Genomic DNA, 20,188 nt, shown 5'->3' on the forward strand with positions numbered 1-20,188 from the left:
GTTACAAGGTGTTACCCTTTTATTAGACTTATTACACTTATGTTGTTACCAGCATGACAGTAAAACAAGTGGTAGTCATGGCTACATTTAGCTTAAATACATTTCAGACTCATACTTCTTTAACTTGAGTGAAAACGTGTAGTCAGTACTTCAACTTTTACCAGTCTTTATAAACATGAGTATCAGTACTTCTACTTGAGTGAATGATGTGTTACTTTTGCCCTCTTTGCTTATAATGCTACACTAAATCAAGTAGATTTTTTTTCTTTATTTATAGTTATGTAGAACATAGAATTACATTAGATATATTAAAAACTTGAAACTGCTAAAGGGTACTTATTGCACCACACCATTTTTTTGTTTTAAGAACTTCAGGAATCGAGGCACCTGATCTTTACCTAAATATTCAACCTCAAATAAGCCAACCAATTAACTTCACCAATTAATGAGATTGTAATGAGAAACTAACCAACAACCTAACCCATCTTGCGCTCTCTTCGGAGGGTGTATGTGGGCTTCCCAGCACCATTGAGATGCAAGCAAATCTCCCAGGGAGAACGTTTTTAACAAGTCCAATACCCCAGCTGCTTTTTTGGCACCCAGTTAAAACATGAGTGAATGAGATACAGTACCAGACACATGCCATGGGAAAATGTGTCAAAACTTTTGACATGTACTGTACATGATGTGTATCTGTGTGTGTGTGTGTGTACCAGTATGTGTATATGTGTGTTTGTATCTGTGTGTGTTTTGGTGTGTACAGTACCAGTCAAAAGTTTGGACACATGAGAAAATGTGTCCAAACTTTTAACTGGTACTGTATGAGGAATGCATGGCATGCCAGTGAAACAGAGATTGAAGCTGAGCGCTGAAGCTCTAGTCTAGCTGCTATTGTCCGGTGAAACCCGGTGTCATCCACCATACGAGAAAACAAACAAGGAAGACACATTGCTGGGGGCGGAGCCCCGCCTGTTTATTGATGGTGCGTGAGCAGTAGAAAAATGTAATGGGGCTTTAGAAGCCATTCATGGTGAACATTCTCAACAAAGTGGATTTGAAGACGCAACGTGACGGTGTCAACTGCCATCGTCCTAGCAACGTGACAGTTTGTAAGCTGCCATCGTTCTGTGACTCTATGAGTTCCGCTGAAAGACGTGATGATGTGGGTATCTAGGCAACAGATAGTCACCATAACATTTTGAATAGCAAGTCACAAACGAGACTCCCTTAAAAAAAAAAAAAAAAAACTTACACATTTAAGTGGCGTCATTATGAAAAAGTCATATAAAATTAAGGTTTCAGTAACAAAGTGTAGACCTGGGGACAAAAAAAGTTAAGTTACATACAGTACAAATGTACATAGTCCTTCATTTATAAAGACTGACGACAGGATTAAACCTTTGGCATCCAATGTTTAAATATGAATAAATAGGAGTAATACAAAAAAGCTGCGCTTCAATTACGATTGTTGTGCCAACGCCAAAGAGTTCAAGTGATAAACAGAATACATGATCCAAGTGTACAAAGTCATAAGAGTATTGGATTGTATGGTGGTTATAAAAGTTAATGAATGGTAACTGGGGAAGATTTACTCCCACACACACGTACTGTCCAGACAGTGGCTTCTCTTCTGCGGTGTTTGCATAGGTTGTGTCAAGACTCGATGCTACTCCAAGAGATGGTCTCTGCTCTCGTAGGCCTTGCATCCAAACCAGCCAGACACCCAACCCTCCCAGAACCCTGCCACGACCCACCAGTGCCCAGGGAGCGGTGCTCCGTCCTGGGTTGGTCTAAGTCATCAAGGGGCCTGTGTCCTGGAGCCTGGCTGGTCCAGGGCTCGACGGGGGGCCCGCTTGCGTCTTCCCCCCAGGCCCCTGCTGTCGCCGAGGGGCTCCAGAGGCTCCCCGCTGCTCCGGCTGACGAACACGCTGGGGGCGTGGGCGGCCGTCATCTCAAACCTCTGCTCCGCCGCCCTGCCTTCCCACACGGACGAGGTCTTCCTCCTGGCCCGGGGCTGCGGCGAGGGCAGGGGGAGGAGCCTGCTCATGGCGGGTAACGGCAGGGCTCGCTGCGAGGACGAGGCGGCGGCGGGGGCGTCGTCCTCCCCTCCCGAGGACGCCCTCCCCGCCGCGGAGGAGGTGCCCAGCCGGGCCAGCGCCACGGGGATCTCTTCCAGCGACTCTGCGGAGTCAGAGTGGTACTCAGCAGGGGGCCCTGCTGCCCGGACGGGGAGGCCGGGGGCCAGGGGGGGCAGGGAAGCCCGCAGGGGGAAGGCTGGGAAGGGGAGCCTCTGGTTCAGGGACACGGTCGTGGGAATAGCTGTTACACTGCTGGGCTCTACTGGAGACGACAGGATGGGAACAACACAGTCACTACTCACGACACCCTGCTAGCGGAGAATAACACAGTACGAGTCTGGCGACGACAGGACGACACACACAAGTGGACTCAGACACAAGGGAGGAAACAACTGGACAATGGGAGCAGAGTACTTCCTGGTGTAGTTTCCAGACAAGGAAGAACTCGGAACCCAGCTATGGCATACACACAGCAAGCATCTACAGTGTGTGTGTGTGTGTGTGTGTGTGTGTGTGTGTGTGTGTGTGTGTGTGTGTGGTCCTCACCAGGCTCTGCAGTGTTGAAGGCTGGCTCCCTGTTGCTGCTGGTCTCAGTGGAGCGGTCGTTGATCACCTCTGCCGGCACCTTGTGAACCTTCTTCTTCTTCTTCTGCAGAACCAACAGCATCAACCATGACCACACAGCATCAACCATGACCGCACAGCATCAACCATGACCACACAGTATGAATGATGGTAGCGGTCACTTAGACCTGCTACGTGAGAGTTTGCCTCCACTTCCCTTATCTGGGTGCACTGTGTGTGTGTGTGTGTGTGTGTGTGGGAGGGGGGTCTGTGTCAGTGTGCAGCCCGGGTGCGGTTTCCTCCTCACCTGCGTCCGTTTTTGAGGCCTCTGAGCTAACATGCTCTCTGCAGACACACTGGGCAGAGCCTCCTCTTCTGCAGCCCTGCTGGACAAACTCCTCACCCTCCCGTTGCCATAGAACCTGAGACACAACACACACACAGCCATGGGGAAGTTGCCACACACACACACACACACACACACACACACACTGATGGAGAACTTACGACACATATGCTTACAACACAAGCTTGTCAACTCTGTGCACCAAGAGCATAAATCACAACTGGGATGACAAAGCACATATGGCTGCAGACAGATCTAGTACAGTTCAAGTCTGCTGCTTTTTACGGTTCAACCTTTTTCCCCCCTCTCCTTACAAAGTGTTTCCTCCTGTATTAGTGCGGCTAGTTAACTAAACACCAATTCCCAGAAGCCCTTTTGACTGGAGGAATACGAAGCGGGCGCCGCTGCTCCGGAGATTGTGGGACGGCTGCATCGATGCGCTCGTTAAGCTACCTTCCTAGTTAAACAAACTTTTACTGGACGCTTAAGTGGTGTTGAGTTATGAACGGGCCTGACTTGACACAGCTTTGCCGCCGAGAAACAAGAATGTTTGTGGTTCGAGAAGAAAAAATGTCTGTTAGTGTTCAGCTAGCTAGCTCCGCAACAACGGAACACAACAGCAACCATGACAACAGCTGAGGGATAAGGTATCTTTACTGCGCCGTGTTGCCAAACCAGCCCATTCAAAATATTATCACAGGAACAGATGTGGGTCCATTAGGGTGAAACGCTAATGTTTCGCATGCTGCGCAACTATCCTGTTTCAGCGATGTGGCGGTTTTAAGTCAAATTCTGGTGTGCAAAACGGATTTGGTCAGGTCTGCAATGTGTGGCCTTTACAGATGTCCAGAATGAGTTTCCAAAACTGGGGAATATTTAGGTTGCGACATCACTGTGTTACCAAGTTACCAACATTGACAGGGAAAGGAGTATTAAATGTCGGAATGCTCCAAGCACATTTATTTGAAATGGCATAGCCAACAAAGAAAACGTTTTTTCAATTTATCAGTAGTAATAAATAGACCTATGCTCCAAGCTACTCAGGCCTTACTAATGCTGCAGACACATCTCTAGGTGTTTGCCCACCTAAGACTGCAGAGTAAACCCCACTGTAAGACAAACACACATAGTAGGCGTGTATTGCCCTGAAGTCATGTTGGTTTTGGCTTTGGGCCTGCACACAAACACACACGCCTTAGGTATGCATTCTCCTCATAAGACTTCTGAACACTGAGGTGTCTATCAGCAGTTAAACCTAAAGTATATGTACCGACTGTACAGGTGCACTAAGAAGCTTGTGAAGGTCATAAGAAATCAAATTATACATCAAACTTAATTGTGTTTGATAGTTTCGCCTTCAAGCCCCTTCAGTTGGGAGGGTTTTGAGGGCTGTTTCTGTAAATAAGTGTCTCTGTGGGCCCGGTCCTGATTTGTAGTGCTTGGCCCTGAGTCCTGCAGGCAGCCTAAAAATAAAAAACATTGCCTTCATTGTGGCTCTTTCTCCTATTCACTCACGCACCTCTGAAATCAGAGCCTTGCCAGGAGAGAGGCAAGAAGCTAAGCAGCTAATGGTCCCTGCCTTAAATGAGCCATTTAGCCCAGGATGTGAATCTATTACTAAAGTCTGGGTGTGTGTGGTGGTTATTTATGATGTGGCCGCCTGCTACTGACTAACACGTGAAGCTTCTCCCTTCATTCAATCTCACTGAGGGTCTACCGTCCCAGACCTCTTTTCCTTTTTTTTTTTACCCCCGGCCCTGCCTCCTCAGTGTGTCATTTAAGTCATGGGGGATTTTTTTTGCACAATTTGTTTTCACAAAAGACAAATGGTTGCTGTGGCGACGGACATGGGAACACCGCGTTTTTCTCTCTAGAGCTAAATTACAGCTAATGTGCTTTGAAGATGTTTACCGTGTGTTATGAAACGTGCATGGACCTAGCCTCTAGGGAGGACCAGCCTCCAGGGAGGGCCAGCCTTCAGGGAGGACCCAGCCTCTAGGGAGGACCAGCCTTCAGGGAGGACCAGCCTTCAGGGAGGACCAGCCTTCAGGGAGGACCAGCCTCCAGGGAGGACCAGCCTCCAGGGAGGACCCAGCCTCGAGGAGGACTAGCCTTCAGGGAGCACCCAGCCTCTAGGGAGGACCAGCCTCGAGGGAGGACCAGCCTCTAGGGAGGGCCAGCCTTCAGGGAGGACCCAGCCTCGAGGAGGACCAGCCTCCAGGGTGGACCCAGCCTCGAGGAGGACCAGCCTCCAGGGAGGACCCAGCCTTGAGGAGGACCAGCCTCCAGGGAGGACCAGCCTCCAGGGAGGACCAGCCTCCAGGGAGGACCAGCCTCCAGGGAGGACCCAGCCTCGAGGAAGGACGAGCCTCTAGGGAGGACCCAGCCTCAAGGAGGACCCAGCCTCGAGGGAGGACCAGCCTCTAGGGAGGGCCAGCCTTCAGGGAGGACCCAGCCTCGAGGAGGACCAGCTTCCAGGGTGGACCCAGCCTCGAGGAGGACCAGCCTCCAGGGAGGACCAGCCTCCAGGGAGGACCCAGCCTTGAGGAGGACCAGCCTCCAGGGAGGACCAGCCTCCAGGGAGGACCAGCCTCCAGGGAGGACCAGCCTCCAGGGAGGACCAGCCTCCAGGGAGGACCCAGCCTTGAGGAAGGACGAGCCTCTAGGGAGGACCCAGCCTCAAGGAGGACCAGCCTCCAGGGAGGACCAGCCTCCAGTGAGGACTATCTACTGATTTTCTACGATTATAGGCTAAAACTGGAAGGAGGACACTTTGAAGATGTGCAGGTGCTCCATAAACACAGACTACTTCCAACCCACAACTCAGTTCTCTCATGTCTGAACTCTTGAGTCTGTTGACACATAAACGATGGGATTTAGAAACAATTGTGCATGTCAATATGGTTTGGGTTGTTTTTCTATTATCGGTCTGCATTTTCTTGAGACTGAAGAAAATTAAGAACATGCACAGAAGAAGGGATTACTCACATCCCTGGCAACCCAACGCTCTGGCACAAAGAACACTAATTGAACTGTGGTCAAACAACACTAATACTATTACTCACTCACACCACATTCTGGAATCACAGTCCAATTTCAAATGTCCCAACTTTTATAATTTTATATTGTTATATCACTCCAGTTTCACTTGACTGTCTGTGCCTTTAAGTTCTCTGGTACCACTGGGCATCATCTTGTGGTTTTGTCATGAAACAACATTTTTCACAGGCTGAGAGGAAAGCCTTTAAAAAGTGATTTAAATTATTTTACTTTAATGAGGTGTTGGTGGATAGACTGAATTACGTCTAAAAAAACTACAGCCTGCCAACGACAATTTAGTGTGAGGGTGACCAATAGCAGCCAGTAAAAACTACGAGAAAGCCCTTTCAGTATTAACACCACTGTCCTCCGGAGAATAATAATATAATAAAAAAAAATTGGCACGTTAATAAAAATATAAAATAGATATCTTACTCTGGACCCCCTCTGGCTCCCATAATGGTAGGGTCCTCCACCTCCACCTCAGGGTTGGTATAGCCCAATGTCCCTGAATAGCTTACATCCTAAAAGAGAGGAAAACAGAAACAGAGAAAAGAGATAGAAAGTTAATAGTTTGTTAGCTACACACACACAACTATGTAGACCATATGGATATTTTATTTATTTATTTTTTTATTGCGTATGAGTTGACATCATCACTTTTAGACGGTTAGCGTTGTCTGATGGAAAACAGAAGGGCCGAAACTGTATGAACTTTTCAGAGGGTTTAGCTATAAGCTTTAAAATGGTCTCAACATCCCCTTCTCACAACCAGGTCTCATTCCCCATCTTCAATCTGCTGGGGTCCAAATGGCACGAGCCATCCAGCCATCCCATCCATCCATCCCATCCAGCCATCCCATCCAGCCATCCCATCCATCCATGCCAGTCTGAGACAAACTGCTGTGCCATCCATCCATGCCAGTCTGAGACAAACTGCTGTGCCATCCATCCATGCCAGTCTGAGACAAACTGCTGTGCCATCCATCCATGCCAGTCTGAGACAAACTGCTGTGCCATCCATCCATGCCAGTCTGAGACAAACTGCTGTGCCTGGCTCTGACACACAATGATGCTAGCAACTGAGGTACACTTGACTTTCATTGGTTAGAAAATAACTAGTGGGCTTGTATGTCAGCTCTCCGGGTCCATATCGAGTCTGAGGATCGTTACACTACAGGAGGTGGAGAGTGTTTTAACCTATCGGTCTGTGCGGTTTGAGTCTGGGCCCAGGCAGAGTGCGGTGAACAGTCATCCGTACTGAAACACAACACCGTGAAAAGCAACATTTGTCCCATAAACACACTGACAGCTTATGGCCAGTGAGGTATTTTAGTGCGGGGACGGTGTCACAAAACTGTTGAGGCTGGAGGCTTGAGGCTGGAGGCTTGCCTGCGTGGGATCGCTGTGTGGGTTTGTGGGGTGGGTGTGAGGGCTCTGTGCGCCCTCCCTTGGTAAGGCTGCTGAGTGTATGTGTGGTTCCATGGCTCCTCAGTCCCATCAAGCTAAATGACTCAGCACAGCAGCCTCTCTAGCAGTCCTACTGATTTACCAGCTCCCGGAATGCACTGGGTCACTGGCATGCTCCACAGGAAGAGGAAGTGACCTCATAACCCCCCCTCACATACCAATACACAGTTCTTTCCTATACTGAACAACAGGGGAGTCCCATTTAGTCATTTCCTCGTCATTTTAGAAGGAATCCTCAGGAGAAGTTTCCGGATGAATGTTCTAGTGGTTCTAGGATGGACAAACACACACAGAGAGATAAGGTGCTGACAAGCCCTCTGTCTTATTAGCGCAGCACACAACAGCCGGGTCGCCATGGGTTACGGTAGCCCCACAACAGCTGTGTCCGAGGATAACCTCTACCGTCCTGGCTTTGGGGTGAATTGATATGCACGTTGCACCAACTGACCTTCAGCGGTGTGCTGAGTTTGGTATGTCGACGTAGGTGCTGTCTGAAACCTTAAGCTTGAGACTGAAGGTGTCAATGAGGAGTGACATCATCCCTTCATTTAATACACCAGCATGCCCTAGTTTCTTTAATTTGATGCTTTGCGTGTCCTATAAACCAAGGTGCTGTGCAGTGTGCATGCACTGCAATGCATCAGTGTGAGTGTGGGCCTACATGTACCGAGAGTGTCATTGGAGAGAACAGGTATCTGAGCACACTAATTAGGACATACAGACCTGTGAAGCCCATTAAAGATGGATGAACTTTGTCCCGGAAGCTTCCTGTGTGTGTGTGTGTGTGTGTGTGTGTGTGTGTGTGTGTGTGTGTGTTCACTACAGGTGTATCCGTTTCAGCTCCTGAATGTGAGTGATATCCTCTGATAACACTTTAAGGGAACTGTAGACGTGGAGTTGAGGGGAGCGAATGGCGAGGACAACGTTACTAGACTGTAGAGGGAACTGTGGGAAATGATGTTGTCATACGTCACGACATCAGTATCATTTCGTCCGGTGCCTTTGTCAGGAAGTTCTCTCTCTGTATGAATGAATTGATAGCATCGGAGGAAATAAAGGGATCTTAAAGGGTAGGCAGCAACAACATAATGGCTGCCATACGGCAACCAAAAGGTCAGGACAAAGTGATTTGTTGCTATGGCTAGGCAAAGTGGGTATCGCCATCAAATGACATTAGTCTAGTCATAAAAGACAGACGTTATGAGAGCTGTGCGCTCCAGGCGGCTTAACCCTTGTGTTCTCCTCGAGTCATTCAGACCCATCAGTCATTGTGACCCACCGTTGTTTGCAACAACTTTACCGCATACAAAAACAAAATGAAGCATTTTCTTTTAATCGTTGGGCTGTCTCAGACCCCCCACATTGCGAAGGTGAAAAGAAAATTATTTTTATTTGCTTTTGTATAGGGTAAAATTGGGTAAACACAACGATGGTTCGTTATGAACCTTTTGGTCATGTGACCCGAAGGCAGCACAAGGGTTAATGGTGTCTGGGAAAGAGAAGTTAGAGAAGTAGGTGCTGAAAGGTGAGTAGGCACAGTGGGTGTAAGGGTCCAATCCTACCTGACAGTGAGAGGGTAGGAACCCAATTAGGTTTAACCCTTGTGCTGCCTTCGGGTCACATGACCAAAAGGTTCATAACGAACCATCGTTGTGTTTACCCAATTTTACCCGATACAAAAGCAAAAAAAAATAATTTTCTTTTAACCTTTGCAATGTGGGGGGTCTGAGACAGCTCAACGGTTAAAAGAAAATGCTTCACTTTGTTTTTGTATGCAGTAAAGTTGTTGCAAACGACGGTGGGTCACAATGACTGATGGGTCAGGATGACCCGAGGAGAACACAAGGGTTAAGAGACTCAACCAGACAGGGGTCGTTTCAGTGAGCGTGATCGTCTCGGGTGCCTTGTGACTGGCAGGGCGCGGCAGGAAGTGAGCTGTACCTTGATGAGGTTCAGTTTGTGACTGGCAGGGCGCGGCAGGAAGTGAACTGTACCTTGATGAGGTTCAGTTTGTGACTGGCAGGGCGCGGCAGGAAGTGAGCTGTACCTTGATGAGGTTCAGTTTGTGACTGGCAGGGCGCGGCAGGAAGTGAGCTGTACCTTGATGAGGTTCAGTTTGGGAGGGCCAGCCTCCGTGTCTTTCCTGGTGTCTCTGGCTTCCTGTCGATGGCGCTGCCTGACGATGTACTCAAAGGTGCTCAGCCTGTTCCACACTGGAAAAGAGAGAGGGAGGAGTGTCAACACACACACACACATGCTCACAGACCCCTCTGCCCCCTCCCACACACACACACACCTGTCTTCTGGCTACAGGTACAGTACATGAGATATGGAACTAACCACCAATCTCTGTCATTTCTGTACTTAATCAATCTGTCATCTACACTGGGTCGCACATGGTGTTCTATGCTCCGGTAAAACTGTCTCCAGCCTTCTCTCTTCTGCCCCCTGGTGGAAGCTCCTCACATACCACAACTCACTGAAGTTGACTTTTCTTTAAATTAATAAATGAGTAAGTACTTTACTTTTCCTCAAAAATCTAAACAACAAGAAATTGGTCCGCACACACCTCTTCCTACTATGATAACCAGACCCTACACACTGCTCTACCTAACATGACAACCAGACCCTACACACTGCTCTACCTAACATGATAACCAGACCCTACACACTGCTCTACCTAACATGATAACCAGACCCAACACACTGCTCTACCTAACATGACAACCAGACCCTACACACTGCTCTACCTAACATGATAACCAGACCCTACACACTGCTCTACCTAACATGACAACCAGACCCTACACACTGCTCTACCTAACATGACAACCAGACCCTACACACTGCTCTACCTAACATGATAACCAGACCCAACACACTGCTCTACCTAACATGATAACCAGACCCAACACACTGCTCTACCTAACATGATAACCAGACCCAACACACTGCTCTACCTAACATGATAACCAGACCCAACACACTGCTCTACCTAACATGATAACCAGACCCTACACACTGCTCTACCCAACATGATAACCATACCCTACACAATGCTCTACCTAACACGATAACCCTACCCTATACACTGCTCTACCTAACATGATAACCAGAGCCTACACACTGCTCTACCTAACATGATAACCCTACCCTATACACTGCTCTACCTAACATGATAACCCTACCCTATACACTGCTCTACCTAACATGATAACCCTACCCTACACACTGCTTTTCCTAACATGATAACCAGACCCAACACACTGCTCTACCTAACATGATAACCAGAGCCTACACACTGCTCTACCTAACATGATAACCCTACCCTATACACTGCTCTACCTAACATGATAACCCTACCCTATACACTGCTCTACCTAACATGATAACCAGACCCTACACACTGCTCTACCTAACATGATAACCCTACCCTATACACTGCTCTACCTAACATGATAACCAGACCCTACACACTGCTCTACCTAACATGATAACCAGACCCTACACACTCCTCTACCTAACATGAAAAGTAGCCCCTTCATCTTCTCTGTGGTGTGTTTCTTTGTTGGTGTTTGTGTTTCTCCTCCCCTGACATTGCCCACAGCCAGTGCTCGCGCCAATTAGCTAATTGACATGTGCGACACCGAGTCATTTGTAGGCCCTGTGGATCCCCATGCTAAGAGACCACTGGGCGCTGCCATGGGCACAGCTAGACTGGTCGCTACCCTGGAAGAGCACTTGATGGGGAGATCCAGGGAGAGAAAACAAGCTAGGCTGTAGACTTGAAGCTTGAACATGAAGACAAAGATGGGGACCGACTGACTATTTCTCAATTATTATTATTATTAATTGGGTTTAGGTTTATCAACAACAACAAAAAAGCCATTGTTCGTCGAACAGGAGATCACACAAACAGTATTTGGCCTTGAGCATGTGTCAAATCAGGCTAATTGGAAGAGATAGGCTTATTTAAATAGAGCCTAGTGTGTGTAAACAAAGCAGCAGCCTGCTACAGGAGGGAATTATTGGCTGTTATCAGAAGGTGTGAGCGTGTGCTTGTGGTGTCCATGGTAACCAGGCCAAGCACTTGACCGGTCAGCGCTGTCTCAACCAACTGGTATTTGACAGAGTACCCACAGCACACTCACACATGCAAAAACACAAACACGCACATGCACACTCACAAATACCGCATGCATGAGCACATACACACACACCCAACCTCTCTTACACACACCCTCACTTATTCTTACACACAAACACACACACAGAACCAACGCCTGTTTGACCACCAGCAGGTCACTGTAGGGTCAGTCACATACTGTTCCACAAACGTAGTCCCTCTATTCTGTTGCGTGAGATCATAGGAGTTATTGTGCTGGCTATCATAGGAGCTCAGGAGAGTATGGGCGGAGGAGGTGTAGTTGTCATGTTTACAGTGACCATTTCTTATTAGGTTTTGTGCTATTGCTGCTTCTGCAGACATGGTTAGATGAGTACGGTGTGACTTACAGCTCTCCATACAAAACACACTGTACGAGGAAGTATAGGACATTGTACAGAATCACTCAGGATGCAGTCTGTACTTCAGAGTTGAGTGAATATCTGCTGGTCAGGTGTGAATGGGCTTCTGTAAAAGGGAGCTTGAGCTTGGAAATCATTCAAGTATGAAAGTGCAACACAGACACAAACAGACTGACAGCACAGACACAGGCCCAGACCGACGAACAGAAGAGACACAGGCCCAGACAGACAGGCAGACAGAAGAGACACAGGCCCAGACAGACAGGCAGACAGAAGAGAAACAGGCCCAGACAGACAGACAGAAGAGACACAGGCCCAGACAGACAGGCAGGCAGAAGAGACACAGGCCCAGACAGGCAGACAGAAGAGACACAGGCCCAGACAGACAGACAGAAGAGACACAGGCCCAGACAGACAGGCAGACAGAAGAGAAACAGGCCCAGACAGACAGGCAGACAGAAGAGACACAGGCCCAGACAGACAGGCAGACAGAAGAGACACAGGCCCAGACAGACAGGCAGACAGAAGAGACACAGGCCCAGACAGACAGGCAGACAGAAGAGACACAGGCCCAGACAGACAGACAGAACAGATACAAGCCCAGACAGGCAGGCCCAGAGACAGACAGACAGGGCCAGAGAGAGACAAGCAGGGCCAGAGAGAGACAAGCAGGGCCAGAGAGAGACAAGCGGGGCCAGAGACAGACAGGCGGGGCCAGAGACAGACAGGCAGGGCCAGAGACAGACAAGCAGGGCCAGAGACAGACAAGCAGGGCCAGAGAGAGACAGGCAGGCCCAGAGAAAGACAGGCGGGGCCAGAGACAGACAGGCGGGGCCAGAGAGAGACAGGCGGGGCCAGAGACAGACAGGCGGGGCCAGAGACAGACAGGCGGGGCCAGAGACAGACAGGCAGGGCCAGAGAGAGACAAGCAGGGCCAGAGAGAGACAGACAGGGCCAGAGAGAGACAAGCAGGGCCAGAGAGAGACAGACAGGGCCAGAGAGAGACAAGCAGGGCCAGAGAGAGACAGACAGGGCCAGAGAGAGACAGACAGGGCCAGAGAGAGACAGACAGGGCCAGCCACACTTACTGAGGTAGATGTGGAAGCAGAGCAGATGGCCCAGCAGCAGGGCGCAGAGCAGGCCCATCGCCACGGTGATGCCGGCCATGGCAGGAATGGCCGCTCCCGCGGTGGAGACGGGCGCCACAGGAAGGAACACGAACCACACCACCGTCTCGTTCTTCACTGCAGCAGGACAGGGGATGAGACACAGCCGGATACGCCACAGCAAGCCTCTGATGCTTCTCATGCTTTTGTTGCATGTCCAGTCATGTGTGTTGATGTCACTTTTAAATGTTACCTTTCTTAACCAGGTCTCAATGTTTTTTCCCTGGTTAAATGAAAGCCTACACTTTGACATTTGTACGTTGTTTACTTTCAAGTTTACAGAAGCGGCCTAGGTTCAAATCTGGCCTTGGCCCCTTGCTGCATCTCTCTCTCTCTCTTTTTTTCACTTTTTCCCCCACCCTCTCATCCTTAAACACACCTAGTATATTTCCCCCTTAAACACACTTACTGTATTTCACACTTACATATCTACTCACACCCATTGCCCTCTTGCACAGGTTCTGAAACGTCAATCGTGTGTGACTGTAAGCAACAGCAGAGCGATGTGTGACAGGGGCTTTGATGTTTACCTTGAAAGTGTTTGTCAGTGCGCAGCTTGGAAGGATCCAGGAAGAATTCAATAAATACGTAGCTGGCTATGACCACCACCAGGAATATCCCCAGCAGGGCGGAGATGACACTGTTCAGGAAAAGCCTAGGGGTGCGAAAGGAGGAGAGGTTAGGCAGGGGTGGTCAAATCCAATTAACGCAATTATATTTAGCCCATGTTCTTTCTTGGGCTAACCTTAGACCTTATCCCTCTTTTTGCCACCACCAGGTTGAAGTTAAACAGACCAGCATGGTGTAGGACAACACACACATACACAGGCAAGAATATGGTCTGCAGTGCACATGATAATCAAACAGGATTACCCTCTCAGGTCATAAGCATAGATCCTTATTATCCTAGGGCTAGGTCCTTACTATGCTACTGCTAGGTCTTTACTATCCTAGGGCTAGGTCTTTATTATCCTAGGGCTAGGTCCTTACTATGCTACTGCTAGGTCTTTACTATCCTAGGGCTAGGTCCTTACTATGCTTGGGCTAGGTCCTTACTATGCTAGGGCTAGGTCCTTATTATGCTACGGCTAGATCCTTACTATGCTAGGCTAGGTCCTTACTATGCTACGGCTAGATCCTTACTATGCTCGGGCTAGATCCTTACTATGCTAGGGCTAGGTCCTTACTATGCTAGGGCTAGGTCCTTACTATGCTAGGGCTAGGTCCTTACTATGGTTACTGTCTAATTATTCTGATATCATCATGACCAACAGCACAATATATTTATTCATGTGTTGGCCACATCTGGTATGCGTTTCTTAGGAAAGGGCATCAAATTATGTACAACTGTGACTTCATTTGTGCTCTTAAAAACATGTGGCTACGCTAAAATGCCCCTAAGCATGAGAGTCTGGTCTAACTCAATTCTGATATGGCTCTGTTTCAAGCGCGGAATATTCTACAAGGCCAACGGGGGGGGGGGGGATCCTCTCGTGATGTTGTGCAAAATAAAATCTCTAAACGCAAAACCCAACCTACGTTGTTTTGGGTTCACTGTTCCCTGTTTGTAAATAATACATCTTAGATTAGACTGAGGCTTATCGTATTCCTTTCTCAATAATGCACGATAGAAAAACAAGTGACATTTACAAGCCTGTGTATGGTGTGCTTTATCCATGAGTGTTTGAGCATGTGACAGGTCCCCTAGAGGACTGTGACAGGTCCCCTAGAGGACTGGCTGGTCTAAGGACGTCACAGCCCTGAGTAGCTGTGATGGACCCTGTCCTATGAGACGAAAGGAGGGATACGGGAGGAAGAAAACAGGCGAGCTGATGAGGTTAAGATGGTAAAAGGAGAAGCAGGCGCAAGAGAGAGTGAGAGAGAGAGAAAGAGAGAGAGAGAGTGAGAGAGAGTGAGTGAGAGAGTGTGAGAGAGAGTGAGAGAGAGAGAGCGAGTGAGAGAGGGAGGGAGATAGAGAGGGAGTGAGAGAGAGTGAGAGAGAGAGTGAGAGAGTGAGGGAGAGGGAAAAGAAAGGGAGAAGAAAGGGAGCGTGAGAAAGTAGGAGAAGAAGAGAGACCCACCAATAGTTCCTGCTACCCACACAGTTGTTGAGCCACCTGCAGTGGTGGTCAAAGGTGGCCACGCACTTGTTACAGGCACTGCAGTGCTTCGATTTGGGGCCCCTGCAACAGAAAGCATTGCGCATCCATTTATCACACATACACGCATGCTCACACACACACACACACGCATGCTCACACACACACACGTTTATTTATGTTGTTTAGAAGAAATGCTCACATACCATTAGGATGAAACAACATCGATTTAAGATTTTAAACCACAACATAGGACGTGGGTTAGATGGATAATAGTCTAATTGCCGGGAGGTGCAGAACCAATGTACCTGTGTTTGCACTTGTTTCAAATGGAAAACAAACCCCATACATTGCTTGCACATTTTCCATCTCTACTGCAACCTACTTACGGCTGCTGTTTGTAATCCCAGCAGACCAGAGTGAGTAATCTAAAACGACTGGTAGTTTAGCAGTGACAGCGCAGAAAGGGTGGTGGTGACGGAGGAGGGAGGAGAAGGAACTCTACAAACACACTTAGCGCTTTTCATTATGAACCGGAGCGTAAAAATCCACTACTTCAGTCTCTTTCTCTCCCTTTCAGACACCTCCTCATCCCTCTCTCATCTTTCTTTCATCCCCAGGCTGGCATCCGCTGCTTTCATCCCCCCACCACACCCTTTTCCTGTCCTCCCCCTCCGCCTCCTTCCTCTCAGACTACTGCCCACGTCGTGGTCCTCCGTCCACATCAACAGCAGAGCCTGCTTCACAATTCTCTCGCCCTTCCTTTCAACTCTCTCGTTCGTTTCCCTTTTCTGCCTGCCAATCGTCCATTCATCTCTCTCCTCCTCCTCATCTCTCCTCTATCCTTCTCCACCCCCCCCCCCCCCCCCCCCCAATACCCCTCCCTCCACTGACCCTGTTACGAAGCCTGAAGTGCCAACAGGGTTAGGGAACGCTGTCGTTGTCTGGCAGCTCACCTGACCTCAATTCACTCATGTTTTTTTTGGGGGGGGGTTCCTCCTTAATAATTTCAGTGCGGTACAGAAAGCATGATCATGACGAACAGCCTTCAGGCGAACGCCCATCGCCGCTGAATGCGCTTATTATTGAAACTCCAGTCTAGAACTGGCAGAGATCCTTCACTGACAACATCAGTGGATTGCATTTCTGATATCTGCTAAAAGAGGCAGAACGGTGTCAGACTCGATGTAGGGTAACCTACTTTTTGTGCCTATCCTTCTACGACACCCATCTATCTATTATTGATGACGATCTATAAAGTCTATTTATTATCCATGAAGATGTACGGCGGCGAGACTCACACGTCCACTTCGCAGAGGTAGCAATGGCAGTTCTCGATGACGTGGGCGTGTTTGGTCCGGTCGAAGACGGGCACAGGGCCCTTGTAGCTCTTGGCCCGCACGTTGTAGTCGGCAGGGTCGATGGAAACCGCCATCAGGTGGACAAACAGGTGACACACGAACATGATGCCTGTGCACTGGGGACTGGGTGAAGGAGCAGTTGTTTTGGAAATATATATAGTTAGGGTGCGTGTGCCCATTATTAACACTCACGCATGCACTGTTTCTATCGCTGTCTCTTGTACGTACACACATCATTTCTGACACTGAGACAACTTACTGTAAGTCGCTCTGGAAAAGAGCGTCTGATGATTAAAATGGTTCATGGTATTCCAATGGGTCGTTTCGACAACGTACACTGTCCCCAACTACATGTCTACATAGAATATATAGAATATGTAACACATTCTGCGAGGTGACTGAAGTGACTGACACAAACTCTGCAGCTATCCACATTTCACGACGAGCTACAAACAGCGCAGCAGGCTCGAGGACCCGGCAAAAGATACAATATAGCCCGCTGGTATCCAATGGGAAGGGAGTAGGGGGACGAACACTCCGAAGCCGGTGACAGCGAAGTATAGATAGAGAATCCAGGCCAGGAGCTGAAAGGGATGGGGAGGCCAGCTCCAGCCGTTGGTGCGGGAGCACAGGGGCAGGTCGGCTCGCCGAGGGCCACCCTCGCTTACCGGGGCCGTACGATTGGGGTTCTTACTGCACACATCCATAGGGGGAGGGGTGGCCTTCTGCGGGCAAAGAATCGTACAGTGGAACACTGTCTGGTCATGGAACTTTGACAATTACAGACCGATCATATAGAATCGACTTCCCAATTACGTGTTGAGATGTGGGGTGGGAGAGATTTAATTGCCGGTTATAGTCTTACAGTTGCTAAAGTACGGATACCTCAGTGTGGCTCTATATTCTGCACTTATGGACAGGTAACTACTAGATTGGTGTTGAATAAATGTGTCGACAAATAGAGGAAAACGGCGAAAGTTACTCACCTTTTCAACGCGGGTTGAATCGTGCTATGATGTGGTGGCGACGAGGTGATTTTGTCCGGGGCATTTTAGACTGTGATCACAACCTGGCACGTGTGAGGTAACGTTAGCCTGGTGCGGGTTGTCAACAAGCAAGCCATCTCTCTCGACAAATCTTGAAACGTTATGCCTGTTCCATCAACAGACAGCAACTGCACCGCTACAACGTTAGACTAGTTACATTCCGTACCGTGGCAAGCTGCCGACGACAGTACAGGCGCAACCACAACTGACGAGCGACCCGGGCGAATAGCCTGCTTTCAGTCTCACCATATGGTTCGCTAGATATTGCCTGTCAGAAAGCGTGCTAACATGTGCTAACGTTAGCTATTAGCTAAGGTACAATCTAGCTTCTCAAAGGGCTCGATATATTATTTACCTTACACAAGTAACCAACCTTATGTATTGTAGTGGTGGCAGTGGATGACTAGGCTTGATTATATGCTGCAAGCTAACAAACACTGGCTGTGTTTGTTTGCTGTACGCTTTTGCTGCAGTTAGCTAGCTTGTCTAACTAGTGCTACCCCTTACAGTAGGCTAGTTATTTACTTACAGTACTGTTAACTATAGCTAGCTAGCTATCTAACGCTAGCTCATTTATTTTGCTCGGTAACGTTGTTGGATGCGAACCAATCAGCTACCTTGCACTCCAAATCATATTTTAATTATATCATATAACGGTACAGGTTACACGTAAGCAGTGTTATTTAGCTAGCTAGTCAAAGTGCATTGAAAAATCCTCTTCTTGACTCTACTCACAGCCCTTGGCTACGCTGTTTCCCTGGTAACGGCTCAGCTACCATTGCTATTGGACGAGGCTACATATTAATCTTTGCCACTGAGGTCCTATGAAGTCACAGATTCGGAGTCAGAATTTTTTTTTATGTTCGCCACTACGTGGCGAAGTGTTGAGATGAGACACAGACCGTAGATCAGTACCTACCATGCGTTTCGCCCATAAACCACTGCTGGTAGCACTTACACAAGTGTACCACTAGATGCCAGAATTAGCCTAAAATTTGTATCATACATTCAGATTCCGAGGCAACCTAATCTCCTGTCGGTACTGTACAGTAGTATGCCATAGCTTTCATTCCTGTTTCATGCTTTTCTCTGTTGGATTTATTAGGATTCCTCCGGTAGGAGCAACCTATTGTAATTTCATTTTACCTTACATACTCGGCACAGGAAGAATTGTAAATATGTCCTGTCTCCAGTTGGTGGATCGCCGACACGCAGTTTTAGTGTCCAGATATTGTGTACGTCTGTATGAAAGATAACTGTATTTATGCAATGGCAATGGCAGCTGCATTGTAATGTGTCCCCCTTGCACATTCAAACATAGACATGCACAGAGAAGTTATATTGGCCTTTAGAAACCAAGGAAGTAGTAGACGGCTTGTAATGGCTTGATTTATTAAACCTTGTAATTGGTTTTATAGGCCTCGTTTAGTGCAGATAAGGGATGCATTGTACCAAAAAAAAACTCAAACTATGCTTTGTAGTGTCATTTATCTTTCAAAGAGGTGTTAAAGGGCTTTCCAAATAAGTACATTCCCATTTTCCAGTAATTATATTTCGAATGATTGCAGACCGCATGAGAACAAGCCAGTGTTTTTTCGTCTGGGCTTGAACCATGTGTTTCTAGTCAGTGCAAACTTTGTTTCTTTGCTTTCTACCACGTTCTGTGGGGTGACTCTTAACAACATGCAGACCTTGACCCTGCCTGCTTTTTTAGCAGGGATCGCAATAAGAACACGTATCCCATGACTGGCGGGAAATCTTTTGAGTGTTCACTTCACTTATCATTCAGGGGGTTACGACCTCCTGCCTCTGATTTTACAACCAGTCAATCACACTAAAGAGCAGAAACGCCATTCTAACCACAGAAAATTGCCCAATAAAAAATATATATTTCAAATCATGACATCTTTCTCTCTTGTAAATCACTCATCTTGGGGCCTCCTAGATGAGGGGCATGGGAAGAGGTGCAGAAGAAGAATGGAAGAGGGGATCTCCATCCCCTGTAAAACCCCCCATGCTGACCCTTAACCCTGCCTCCAGGCCTGGCTTCTCCCACCCAGGCAAGGAGGTGCAGAGAGGGGTCGCAGTGTGGAGCTGAGTGGGACTCTGGGAGGGACAGTGTGTTCAGTGTGTGCTCTGTTTCCTGAGACAACCTCAGAGACATCTGGACATTCGTATTAACTGAAAAGGAAAAAAGGAAGGTGTCCTACAGTGAAAAAAGAAGGCAGGCTGTCCCACTGGCCTCCCTGCTCTGAGCACAGCTCGAACCAGGGCCCTGGCCTTGTCAGAGCACCAAGGAACAGTTTATCATCACTGTGTTTCTGGAGGACGGACGGAGACTTGGCCACCGTTGAGATTCTGAACAGGTCATTTGAGGCCAATGAGAGATGCAAGGATTAACTTTGGATAAGAGACAGATAAATTAAGTGTGTGTGTGTGTGTGTGTGTGTGTGTGTGCGCGCGTGCGTGCGTTGTATGAGTGCTGAGTGTGC

At 48.2% G+C, this 20,188-nt stretch overlaps 1 protein-coding gene across 4 annotated transcripts; it reads right to left on the minus strand.

The window, feature by feature from the left end:
• Positions 1-944: 944 nt before the first annotated feature.
• On the minus strand, positions 945-19,969 carry zdhhc1 (zDHHC palmitoyltransferase 1). 4 transcript variants are annotated; one of them, XM_084682274.1, is made up of 13 exons: positions 18,070-19,957; positions 17,863-17,979; positions 17,637-17,719; positions 17,139-17,375; positions 16,591-16,766; positions 15,272-15,373; positions 13,721-13,845; positions 13,113-13,268; positions 9,598-9,710; positions 6,463-6,551; positions 2,950-3,064; positions 2,625-2,727; positions 945-2,340 (listed from the first exon to the last, which is right to left on the minus strand). In XM_084682274.1, exons 4-13 carry the CDS (start codon positions 17,355-17,357, stop codon positions 1,799-1,801), a joined length of 1,740 nt encoding a protein of 579 aa, XP_084538400.1. In that variant the 5' UTR covers positions 17,358-17,375; positions 17,637-17,719; positions 17,863-17,979; positions 18,070-19,957; the 3' UTR covers positions 945-1,798. The 4 variants fall into 4 exon arrangements, with proteins under 4 accessions (XP_084538400.1, XP_084538399.1, XP_084538398.1 ...); XM_084682273.1 differs by lacking the exon at positions 17,863-17,979; XM_084682272.1 differs by having other exon boundaries at positions 17,863-19,957.
• Positions 19,970-20,188: the final 219 nt, after the last annotated feature.

This window comes from Hypomesus nipponensis, chromosome 19 (assembly GCF_054491055.1).
Source record: "Hypomesus nipponensis isolate SF chromosome 19, ASM5449105v1, whole genome shotgun sequence".
NCBI classification, from domain to species: domain Eukaryota; kingdom Metazoa; phylum Chordata; class Actinopteri; order Osmeriformes; family Osmeridae; genus Hypomesus; species Hypomesus nipponensis.